A 12,944-nucleotide genomic window follows, 5' to 3' on the forward strand; every position below is an offset into this window, starting at 1 on the left:
GGTGCCTGATGCTTCAGAGGGAATGAACAGAACAGGGCAATTTATCAAGTGATCCATCCCATCGTCCAGTCCCAGCTTCTGGCAGTCAGAGGATTAAGGACATCCAGAGCCTGGGGTTGTATCCCTCACCCTCTTGACTAGTAGCCATTGATGGACCTATCCTCCATGAACTTACCTAATTCTTATTTTGAACCCAGTTAGACTTTTGGTGCCCTTCGTCATCTCTTATCCATGCAGAACAGTCCCAGTGTTTTTAATCTATCCCCACGCGGAAGCTGTTCCAAACCCCAGTCATTTTTGTTGCCCTTCTCTGCACTTTTTCTAATTCTGATATATTTTTGAGATGGGGTGACAAGGTGTGAGTGTACCATGGTGTGACGAATTGGAGAAACTGCCCACCAGCATGGCAGAGTTAAGGAGATCTTTGGGCCCAGCTAGCCTCATCCTATTATACCTGCAGCCAATTCCAGGCCTGAAGGGGGTAGAAAAGGAGAGACCGGGGCCAGGTCAGTGCTGACTAGGAGCTAGGGAAGAGGCACCACCTTATCTGATAGAAAAGACCAGTAACCTGCCTGCCAAGGCAGCCACCGGGGAGCACTTTCTGTCTCCCAGTCAAGGGAGACTGTGGAAGAGACCTAATAGCCAACTAGGTGACTGCTACCCAGAGACATTGTGGCATTTGGATGCACCAAACTTACAGATGCCATTCCTGAAAGAGCTGGTACCACAGCAGGGCCCAAGATCCACAAGAGGGCACCATGGGAGGCAAGCCGTACCAGCAAATTGAACTATTGGGGCCATGCCCCAAACTGAAGGGACTCTGGTACAAAGTAGCCTAGGGCAGTGGATTTAGACTTCCTGCTCGGAGTGCCCCCTGTTCAGGGGTCATCTCACACAGGGCCCTGGGCTGGGACCTGATAGAGTGAGAGGGCCTAGGACCTCCTAGCCCCACTGCCTGAAAGACTGAGGCACCTTGACCGGGGAAACAAGGAGCCATCAAGCATGCCAACCACTAGGCCACGTGGCCCTCCAAGCATCCTGTTACATATGGATTTATATAGCAGCAGCATTATATTTTCTGTCTTATTGGCTATCCCTTTTCTCATAGTTCCTAACATTCTGCTAGCTTTTTTTGACTGCCACTACAAATTGAGCAGACATTTTCAGAGAACTATCCATAATGACTCCAAGATCTCTTCTTGAGTGGTAACAGCTAATTTAGACCCATTGTTTTCTATGTATAGGTGGGATCATGTTTTCCAATGTGCATTACTTTGAATTTATCAACATTGACTTTTATCTGCCATTTTCTTGCCTAGTCGCCCAGTTTTGTAAGATCCCTTTGTAACTCTTAACAGTCAGCTTTGGACTTAACTATCTTGAGTAATTTTATGTCATCAACAAACTCTTCCACCTCCCTGTTTACCCCTTTTTCCAGATCATTTAGGAACAGCACTGGTCCTGGTATAGATCCTCGGCAGACCCTGCTGTTTACCTTTCTCCACTCTGAAAAATTACCATTTATTCCCTACCCTTTGTTTCCTATCCTTTAACCAGTTACTGATCCATGAGAGGACTTTCCTGCTTATCCCTTGACTGACTACTTTGCTTAAGAGCCTTTGGTAAGGGACCTTGTCAAAGGCTTTCTGAAAGTCTAAGTACACTGGATCACCCTTGTCCACATGTTTATTGACCCCCTCAAAGAATTCTAATAGATTGGTGGTACATGGTTTCCCTTTACAAAAGCCATGTTGACTTTTCTCCAACATAAAATGTTCATCTGTGTCTGATAATTCTGTTCTTTTCTGTAATTTCAACCACTTTGCCTGGTACTGAAGTTATGCTTACCAGGCTGTAATTTTCAGGATCACCTCTGGAGCCTTTTTTAAAAATAGGCGTTACATTAGCTAGCCACCAGTCATCTGGTGCAGAAGCTGATTTAAGTGATAGGTTACATCCCACAGTTAGTAGTTCTGCAATTTCATATTTGAATTCCTTTAAAACTCTTGAATGAATACCATCTGGTCCTGGTGACTTACTTCTTAATTTATCAATTTGTTCTCAAAGCTCCTCTATTGACACCTCAGTCTGGGACAGTTCCTCAGATTTGTCAACTAAAAGGAATGGCTCGGGTGTAGGAATTTCCCTCACATCCTCTGCAATGAAGACCAATGCAAAGAATTCATTTAGCTTCTCCGCAATGGCCTTGTGTCTTCCTTGAGTGCTCTTTTAGCACTGTGATCATCCAATGGCCCAGCTGATTGTTTGGCAGGCTTCCTGCTTCTAGCATAAGTCCATAGCTATGCCATTTCCAGCAGATTGGTTTCGGTTTAGCAAAGTAAGGGATCACAATGGGAAGCTTATGTCAACCTGAATGATGTCAGAAACTAGGCTCTCCATCAGTATTTCAGGTACCCCTGGTCTTCAACTCCATTTTCTTATCTAGGGGAGGAAACCCTTCTCAGAAAGAAAATATCTGGATGCAGCAGACTCCAGGCAGGTAATTAGGTGGCAATGACACCCTGATTTTGTTAGAGCATCTCAACTTTTGGATGGGCTCCCATTCCCCCAAATACAACCTTGCCTTCTCTGCAGTATTTTATCTACTGGATAGCTGTGAGATACTTTGCAAGCTGAATATCCAAGCTGAATATCCTTTCTGCCTTCTCCCCATATGCCTGTCCAGGCTGTTCCCTGGGAAGTGTAGGGCCTCCAACAGAGGTGCAGCTGAGGAACAGAGCCAGCGCACATACCTCAGGGCAGCTAGGAAGCATTGAGCTCCTGAACCAAAAGGACCAGGTAAAGAGAAGAGCCCCATGGCTCTGCTTGAGGCCTGAGCCACAGGCAGTTGGCTCCCTCTACTGATTTCCAACACAGCAGCCTTGAAGCAGACAGATCCAAAACTGAAACTCAAGCGCAGGGCTTCCACTCCTGGGTCATCAGGAGACTCAGCCTCTGGCACCAGAGACAATCGTTGTGCTCTGCTGGCCATGGCAGATGCATGGAGATAAGGCCTCAGAGAGAGCTACATTCGGTCCTTGCCAGAGGATCTGTTGCTTCCAACACAAGGGTGTTGAGAACTAGGGAGTGGGGGATGTTAGAGTGAAAACTGAAGGGGCTACTTTTGCATCAAGCCCTGCCTGGCCCCATGGCCCAAGGTGGCTGGGGAAGTTGCCTGCTCTCTGCACTTGCAAGAGATGTTTAGATGCTTAGAACAGGGGCTTGGGAATCAAGACTCCTGGGTTCCAGTTCCAGTCTGAGCTCTAGGAGGGGAGTTTGGTTTGGTGGGTTAGAGTGCCAGGAGCAGGGACCATGGCTTTATTCTGTGTTTCTAGAGCACCTTGCACCCGCTCCATGACTGAGGCTCTTAGGTGCTACTGTGATATAGATGATAATAATACATCAGACTCCTCGGTTCTATTACAAACTTTGCCACTTACTGTGTTTGTCCTCGGACACATCTCTTCCTCTCTGTGCCTCATTTTCCTCTCTGTGCCTTCCTTATTTGTATAATGGGGATTATACTGATGTGTCTTAAAGGGAGATGTGATGCTGATTTAATCAATGTGTGTAAAGCACTTTAAGGTCCTAGGCTGAAAGGACCTGCAGAAGGACAAAGCGTTGTTACTGGGGCTTAATAGGAGCATGTCCGAAACGGAAGTACAGGCTTCCTGGAGCTCACTTGTTCCTGGTTTGCTTTGCTGAACCATTATCACTTAGTGCCATGTGTGCTGCATACCTGTTACATTTTATATACAAAACCTCCAATATCACTGGCAGGTGCTTCAAACGGCAGCTCATATGGTGCCGCAAACAACAACTGAGCGTCCCAGAAGCCATTTGTTCTCTGCAGAGTTGCCCGCAAAGCTGTCATTTTTCACTAGCAGCATTATCTGTGAAGGGGTCAGTGCGGCTTTTCTCTGAGCAGAGCTAATACAGTCTGGTTGAAAGAACAACACTGGTGCCGCCTTTCACTAGTGTGCATTACAAGGCCACATCATTAACTTGATTTTTCTGTCCCCCGATCAGACGTGTGGCATCAACACAGTGCTCTCTGGAGCCTCCACAGGGAAAACGGAAAGGTCTGAAATAGGCTTGACTCAGATTTCTAAAGTCACTGGTGGGAGACACCACGGCAGCATATTTATCTGTCTACTTGTTTGTGTGTCTAGATACTTACACAACACCATCTCTGTGGAACCCAAGTGTCTTAGTATCTGTGTCCTTCCTTATCCAGCTGCATCAGCTGGATCCCTAGTTCGAGGTCTGATGGAAGCTGCCGGTGATTTGCACACATGTCCCTGCCCCATAAATGAGCCAGATTTCATTTATCCTCCCCCAGTCCACTCAAACTCCATGATCTACCCTCAGTTCTGGTGTGTGGCATGGCTTAGGATGTGACATGTGTTGTGTGCTCTGCTGTGTCCGGCGGGTGACATTCCACTATCATTAGGAGGGACTCAAGGGTTCCCTATTGTTTCTGCAGAATAGACGGTGGCAGTCAGGGCAGCCAGTGCTTAAAGTCGTCTGAAAAAGGTGGGAGTCTGTCACTTTCTACAGAAATGAAAGCAAATCACATCTGCCTGTCTCCGCCCCCCCCACCGCCCATCAATTCTGCCTCCAGCCCCACCTCTGCTTCTCCTGCAGCTCCTGGGGTTCTTCCCATCCTTCTCCTAGGTCTGTGGGGGATGCAGTGGGGTCCCCTCTCCCCTTCGTGGGCTGAGTGTTGCAGGGAGGGAAGGGGAAGAGGAGGGGAAAGGAGAAGAAAAGCCCTCCCCTTACACGCAGGAGGGGAAGGAGGGAGCAGAACTACCCTCAGCATCTGTGCTCTGTTTTGCTCCCACCTCACTCCCTCAGCATCTCTGATTGGCTGCTTACGCCCCAGGAGGCCGGGCAGAGAGGAAAGGAGCCAATCAGAGGGGTTCCTCCGCACCCCCAGGCAAGGCTGAAATGTATGCGGCTCAGCCACCTGACTTGAGCTGTAGAAGTTTTGTTTGCGTGCCTGCGACCCATTTCAGCCAGGCGCACGGTAAGCGCTGGAGGCAGCAGGCAGCGTCTGTTGCGGGCTTGTGCTCAAGGCAGTGAAGCACAGCGCATGGTTCACCTTTGGGAGAGGAGTGCAGGAGGAGCGAAGAGAAGGAAAGTTGCTAGGGGACTAACCCGGCACCCCAGGGTGAGATCAGAGGCCCAAGGGTACTCTAGACAATCTGATCATGGCACTATAAAGGCCTGAGGCAAGGGGGCCCTTGCTAACCCATGCAGTGATATAGCCAGAGCAATGTCAGTTGCAGAGACACTTAGCTAGTGACTTGGCAACACTGCGAGAATCAGCACTGGATGTCAGCCTGTATTGGAGGAGTCCTGCTTCCTGGCCTTGGTTCTCTGTCATCTCTCATGATGCTTTTTTTGGCCCATGGTTCCAAGTTTAAGTGCATGCACCACCCTGGGGAATGCTTCCTTTGTAATGCTATTTCTTCTCTTTCCTGTCCTTTTCCTTGTAGGGAGGAGTGAAAGTCCTAATCACAGGCCCATGGCAGGAAGCCAGCAATAACTACAGCTGTCTGTTTGATCAGATCTCAGTGCCTGCATCTTTAATACAGCCAGGGGTGCTGCGCTGTTACTGCCCAGGTAAGGTATGCCCATCTCATGCAGCTGGTGATATAATGACTGGACTGTGCCATATGAACCCAGCTCAGCCAGCTGGGCAGCGAATATTAGGAAACTGTCCTGAATTCTTCCCCTTGACTCTGACACAGCACTGCAGTATCTCAGTGCATGAGCCTAACCATGGGTGTTCATGTTAGCATTACTAAGCAGAGAGCTGAGCCAAAGTATCTGTTTACCCAGCTTACTGAAATGAATAGGAGAAATAACCGACACTTAGCAAATGTTCTGGAGAGCAGCAGGTGAAAGGTGGAGGTGACGGAGAGGATGCACACCCAGGTCACAATAGCTGTGGACTTGTAGCTATAGCTGTGGAGTTGTAGATATAGTGCAGCAGTTCTGTGAACAATCCTCTCAGCCCAGTACAGCTCTCTTGTGCTGGGTAGCACTTACCCATGAGAGGGGTCTCTTGCATTCACTTACGGTGCTTGGCCTTCACTGCTACCCACAGCAAGTCCTAGCCAGTGTACAGTGTGATGAGCCAGATGCAATAGCACTGAGCCCCCTGACACAAGCATTGTTGCTTCATCTCTAGACGTGGGGCCTTCTTTGAGACTCGTCCGTACATCGTGGCTTTCTTCTCTCTCTAAGGGCTTCTCTGCAGCAATCCAGGGTGTGTATGCACAGCACGCTAGCCTGCTGTGCACTAACTGACCATGTAGACCAGCACTAAAGTCTTGGTGCGCTCAGCTACTTCCTCTCCTCCCAGATGCTCACCTTCCCTGGCATTGGCAGCCATCCTTGATGCATCTCTCACTTTCTAATCCAACTGTTTCCATCTTGTGGCACCAAGCTGTGTGTGAACTAGTAAGATGGTGAATTCTGTGGGTCAGGGAACTGTCTCCTTCTGCATTGTTAAAGCACTTCACTCATATTATAACTAAAAAATATGTTTCTTCCAAAAGACTTGGGTCTTCTGCTCCTTGTGCTGCAAATGGGCAGATACCCTGAGTCGCTCTAAGGGGAGAAGCCAGCGAGGATGATTTCCCTACATCCTTCCCTGATGTCTTACATGATAGATTTGCAGGGTATGCCTCAAACTAATATATCACGGGGCAGGAGGAATGAAGAAAACAGAGACACTCTGCACTTGGAATTAGGGTACTGATATCCCAGCCCTGGGATTCATCCAGGGCTCTTTCCCACATTTCTGCATTGCAAATTGTGCCCCCATCAGCTGGATTTGCGTTTACCTTTGATGAACTCATTGCATCTCCTTCTGGCTCTAACAAGTGACAAAGCTGGATAAACAAACTGGAAAATCAGAGAATGATTTAATCAGAAAAACAGAATGGTTAGTCCTAGAACACAACTACTTTCATGTCAAGTGTGGGAGCTTTAAAGGGAAGTAACAGAGATACAGACAAACAGATTGAATACAAATAATAAAAAAGTTAATTGAAATAGAGCGAATCCATGTTTTAAACCCTAATAGCAGAGTGTAGATTTAATATATGCTGCAAAATGTCCAAACCACCCAAACAAGCACTGTTTATAGTGATTAGATAAGTATTGCTTTTTCAGGGCAAGAGATCAAGAAGAAAAAAAAAGAAAAATATTAAGAGCATTGATTGATTAAGAAATAGTGTAGCAAAGCAAGTGACTGCAGAAGGAAATTAAAAGCTGGCAAGATAAAATATCACCAGCATGACCAAAAGAGTATCCGAGAGAGAGAGAGGGAGAGAACTTCCATGTCATTTGTCTTCTGCATTACATTTAAAAAAAACAACCAAGCTATTGAGCTTAAAAGATCATAAGAAATTATGGGAAAATTAAAGTCTCTGAAGACTTCTGAAGTTTAAGTAATATTAATAATAATTGCCCTTGTATGGCACTTTCCATCTTCAAAACACTCTACAAATGAATGTCAATTAATGACTCCTCTAACACCTTTGAGAGGCAGGTAAGTAAGTATTATCACCCTCATTTTACTGATGGCTCAGCTGAGGCAGAGAGGGTCGTGTCTTATTGAAGCCACAGAAGGAATTAGGGTCAGAGCCAGCACCTAGCTCCCAGCACTATGTTCAGACCAACCTCCCTCTAAGGCTCCCAAAAACCATGGGGAAAGCAGCAGTCAAAGAAAAAGATGATGATACCAACTAAGGACCCCTCTGACCCATTTGCACTCAGGGCAGCTGGAAAGGTACCAGGAGAATGAGCTGATGGGAGAGACCAGCTGGGACTGGGAACTACTTTAGTCAAGATTATTCTTCGGAAGCAGTTAACAGCTCTGGTCCTGACCACTGTTCCCTCTAAGCTGTGCGCATGTGCGCGCGCACACAGATCCTAAACCCCATGCACACGGCAAAACACCGCGTGCACAAAAATTTGCACAGAAGAAATTTTTTGCACACACGGCCTGTCAAAAATTAGAGAGAACATTGGTCCTGACTCTCCTCTGCCTTGTACCTTGTGTTGTCATTTCTACCTAAACAAGGTGGATATAAACAAAATCAAATGAAAGCTTTTCTCTGACACGCACTGGTGATGGTGTCTTACACTCAACTGCATCAGGTGCAAGGCAATAGAGAACTGAGCCCATGGTATATGACATGGGGTTTTATTCTGTTAAACAAATCTCTGGTTGGTTGTTTTGGGGAGTATAAGAAAGAGTCACTGGCAGCACTTTAAGATGGCTTATATCCAGCTTGGAGAACTATTAATTAAAGTTGTTTAGGGGTCAGCAGTCATGCTTCTGTGATTTTAATCACTCTAAATGATCTGGACAGAGCCCTGCTGTAACTTGTATACTTTTCCTAAGGGCACCAAAACTGAGTAAATTGTAAATCTAGAGAGTGACACGAGGGAAGCACCAATTAATGAACTGCTGTTTTGATACCTAAATGCAGTAAGTACACACAAGATCCTGAAATGTGAATTCCTCTAGGCCTGGAGGAATTTCAAAAGGGAGCTGCTCCATAGAAATCCCTAGATCCCCAGCGAAACAGGTGCAAGTAACACTTACCATGAGGGTTTTTCCACTGTGGTGACTAGAGTGTCCTGTCTAAGCTATTAAGTCAGTGGAGCAGCTCCCTCCATGGCACAGCTAGAATGGCAATACAATGTTGTCATTAGATAGCTATTTTCTAAAAGAATATTTAAAACCACATTGGGCCCAGGTACTGCTTACTCAGACAAAACTCCCAGTGAAGTACATGGACAGAGTGCCTGTCCTTCATGAGCCCAGATGGAGAACTGACCTCCATGTTCCTAGTTAAAAAAAACCAGGAAAATTATCAGGTTCAGCCCCCTTTCTCCAGATCTCTTGCCCAGTCAGCTGCAAAGCTTCAACCCTCAGCATCTTTCCTTCCACTTTTATAAGCAGTTTGTTCTTATTTAAAGTTTCTGTATATGTTTTATATGTAATAATAGCAAATAGAATACCAAGGAGGCTCCCCTCACATGTACAAAGCTATTTCTGTTAATACAACACAGACACTCCAGAGTATCCATAGGACAGCTTCCTTGTATTGTACGGGCTGCACCACTGTGTGTGTGTTGTCCCATAGATTATTCGAACAGCACTTTGGAGAGTTGATGTGCATTAGTAAACTCATATCCCAGTTTTCATTTAGAAGGCTTGAATTAATTAGTTTTAAAATAATGTCTTGTTATTTCCTTTTAACATAGAACATTAAACATTAACTGGAACTAGAAGCTGCATTTACTGTCCCTTTACATCTCCCATGGAGATGTCATCTTTTCTGTGCCTTCTCTTTGGTCTTAATTGAGTTTGGCGCTTTCAGGATCTTTGCAGAGGCTTTGTATGGCCTTGCACTGAAGCTTGGTATTTTGCTTGATGTGCATGAAAAGACAACTTCACTGTAGCGTCAGAGGGAAGTTGGTGATAAAATAATACTGAGTTATTTATTAATCTTTTAATCACTCCAACATACGTGTAATCTGTGTGTTCTGCGAATGGAGTCTGCAGTCTACAGCATATCTCCAGGTTAGAGAAACCTGATAAACATCTGACTTTCCAGCTGTGCAAAGCACAGAAACACTTCTCAGAAGCCCTTTCTGCTCTTGCTCTCTCCTTTTGCATATGACGAGAGTTGTAGATCAAAACTGAAGCATGCATTCCTGCAGAGAAATCCCTGTTCTTACCACTTGTTCTTTGTTTTTAGCTCATGATACCGGGCTTGTGACTCTGCAAGTTGCCTTCAACAATCAGATCATCTCCAACTCTGTGGTGTTTGAATATAAAGCCAGAGCTCTACCAACCCTGCCTTCCTCCCAGCATGACTGGCTGTCCTTGGATGGTAAGGAGTATATTCAGTGTCCCTTAACAAAGTTTACCACACTTGGGTGCAGGGGAGTAAAGAGAACGGCTCCTCGTGTTGGGGCAGGGAAAGGAGATGAGTCTTAGCTGTACTGAGATTCTCTTGCTTATTGTTTCAATATTACTCCATTTTAGAGACCATTTGCTGAAATTTTTCATTGTCTTTTTGGTGTGAACAAAATATTTAGCTGGGGAGCCTGTGGCTCAAAGTCTGATCCATTTGAGGGGGAAGGGGGAGAAAGGATGCTTCCTCTGTAATAGAAAACTGACTGTCCCAAAGAAAGGGGCCTGACTGGTCGTCACTGTCAGGGCCAGCCCCAGGCATACTGTGTCTTCTGTCAGAACTCTGAGCTTCATCTTGTCAGGAAAAATTCTAAAATGCCACATTTGTTCCCCCTTTCTGCACTAAAAAAAGTCTATAACTAACCCAGTGGTTTTCAACCTTTTTTCATTTGTGGACCCTTAAAAAATTTCAATTTGAGGTGCGGACCCCTTTGGAAATCTTAGACATAGTCGGCAGACCCCCAAATAGAAAACCACTGAACTAAACAAAATACAGATGGGAAGATGGTGAGTCAGTGCCTGGAGAGAGAACCTCCAAGAGCAAGGCAAGGCTGATCCACACTTCCTGAATCTATTCAGGACCCACAGACCTGATGGTTACAATCTGTGGTATTTATGGTGTCCAAATCTCATTTTAAAATCGTGATTTATTAAACAGCACAGACATAGATTATGCCCAGCAACTGAGAATCTTGGATGCCAATGGAGTCTAACTCTCATGGGCCTGCACAACATCTATGAGCAGGGACAAGGTAGACGTTCTTTGGCATGTATGGTTCAAGGACGGGCTTTTTTCCTCAAAGATTCTAAGATGCTGTCTCATTCCCCATTCTTAGTGGGAATGGTTTACAGACTATAAAATCATTAGTTATTAGCCAGGCAGTCTGAAGCCGAGTCCATCTCTCTTTCCCTGATTTGCCTGACCAGAACAGAATGTGGTTATGTTTTGCTAGATGTCAGAGCTGATAAATTATTGGCAACCTCAATGGGAACACATGCTTTACCCTTAATATTTATCTGGTAATTCTGTGCCCCTCAACAATTCTTTTAAAAGTGACCAATTGCAGCAGAACAGGGTTGTAAGAAGTATAGAAAGGGAAGCAGGGGAGTTCTCTACTCTGAAGGGTTCAGCATGCCTGCCAGGGAGAATTGAGTTGCCACATAAAATACATGCTGCCAGCAGGTATAAAACCTGTTGAGAAAGAAAGAGAAGAGATTTGCAGCTGCTATTGAATGCACCCAGGAAGCAACTGATCCAGTGACTGGTTTCAGTTATTTTTGTAAAACATTGACTGCTGCAAGTTTATTGGTTTTCTCTTTGGCTAAGCATTAGGCAAGTTGCCAACATTAACTAACCGGACAGCCACTTCATTTCCCTCCCGGTCTGTGATTGCCACGGAGATGTGCCTTCCAGCTCAGGCCCTGAAGACCTGCAGAAAGTAGCTGATTTGTGTTAGCAACCTTGACAGTCTGGAAAGAGACCATGGAACAGTTACCATTTTTTCATCCCTTAGTTCATGAGATAGTCTTGATTTGGTAGGCACTGCAATGTATTCTGTCCAGTTTTAGAAAAAGTCCTAACATCACTCTTTGTTGATCCATTCATTTGACAGTTTTTGTATTCTCATATAATCCATTGGGCAAATCTGATTTAGAAAAATCCCCACTATTCAGAGAACCAGTAGCTAATAAAGAGAGAGAACTGATTTAAGTTACATAAAAGAAGTCAAGGGAGAAGTAGCTTGTACATATGCAATATATGCCATATTGGAGACTGGAACATGGGAAATAATGGTTCTGTTAACTCTTTAGTCCAGTGGTTTTCAACCTTTTTTCATTGCGGACCCCCTAAAAAATTTTGAATGGAGGTGCGACCCCTTTGGAAATCTTAGACATAGTCTACAGACCTCCAGGGGTCCACGGAGCACAGGTTAAAAACCATTGCTTTAGTCAATTAACCTCATACTATTCTGTCTGTTAAAGATGTGACAATCATTACACAGCATTTGCTTTTGTTGAGGATGTATCTAGACTGTAGATACATTTGCTATTGTAGAGGATGGATCTAGACTGTTCTCAGGGGTACCAGATGACAGAACAAGGAGTAATGGTCTCAAGTTGCAGTGGGGAAGGTTTAGGTTGGATGTTAGGAAAAACTTTTTCACTAGGAGGGTGGTGAAGCACTGGAATAGGTTACCTAGGGAGGTGGTGGAATCTCCTTCCTTAGAGGTTTTCAAGGTCAGGCTTGACAAAGCCCTGGCTGGGATGATTTAGTTGGGGATTGGTCCTGCTTTGAGCAGGGGGTTGGACTAGATGACTTCCTGAGGTCCCTTCCAACCCTGATATTCTATGATTCTATGCTTTTGGAAATTCACCTTAGAGGCATCTTGGATATTATTTTAAAAAATAAAAAAGTTGTTATTAAAACAGTCTGAAGTAGAATACGTTTACTAGTGTGATTGGATGTCTAATACAGTCACATCGGACATGACTAATATTTAGAACTGTTTCAACTCAAACTGCAGAAACACTTGAGCTCAGCCTCAAGTCTGATGCAGACTGGTCACAAATCAGCAGGAGTTTGTGCTTGGAAATTGTCCATAGAAGCCTTTGGCAGGCTTCTCTGCTCTATCTGGATAGTCCCAAACTTTATTTGGTTCTTTATGGTGTATTACAAGTCTGAGCTTGATTAGATGAGACAGTCGGATGGGGCAAGTTGCCTAGCTCTGGTGTCTTGTAATGGCAGAGCATATATAATGGCACCTAAGGACTATCGTGGTTGATGCATTACAAATATCTCAGACAAATAAAAATGAATGCGAGAGAAAGCTCAGTAGAAACCACTTTAGGATGCTTTCTGAGAGTGAGATACATGTATGTATGTATGTGCTGCATTTGAGCCAGAAAAGCCAAGAGAAGATAATTCCTCTGAACC

At 45.0% G+C, this 12,944-nt stretch overlaps 1 protein-coding gene across 10 annotated transcripts in view; it reads left to right on the plus strand.

Moving 5' to 3' along the window:
* Positions 1-12,944, plus strand: part of CAMTA1 (calmodulin binding transcription activator 1) — a 918,369-nt gene that overhangs the window by 802,801 nt on the left and 102,624 nt on the right. For all 10 annotated transcript variants that reach the window (XM_074933836.1, XM_074933834.1, XM_074975524.1 and 7 more), the window contains 2 exons: positions 5,502-5,628; positions 9,792-9,926. In XM_074933836.1, coding sequence (XP_074789937.1) covers positions 5,502-5,628; positions 9,792-9,926 — 262 coding nt within the window. The remainder of the gene's footprint in view (positions 1-5,501; positions 5,629-9,791; positions 9,927-12,944) is intronic.

Source organism: Natator depressus, chromosome 18, assembly GCF_965152275.1.
Source record: "Natator depressus isolate rNatDep1 chromosome 18, rNatDep2.hap1, whole genome shotgun sequence".
NCBI lineage: Eukaryota > Metazoa > Chordata > Testudines > Cheloniidae > Natator > Natator depressus.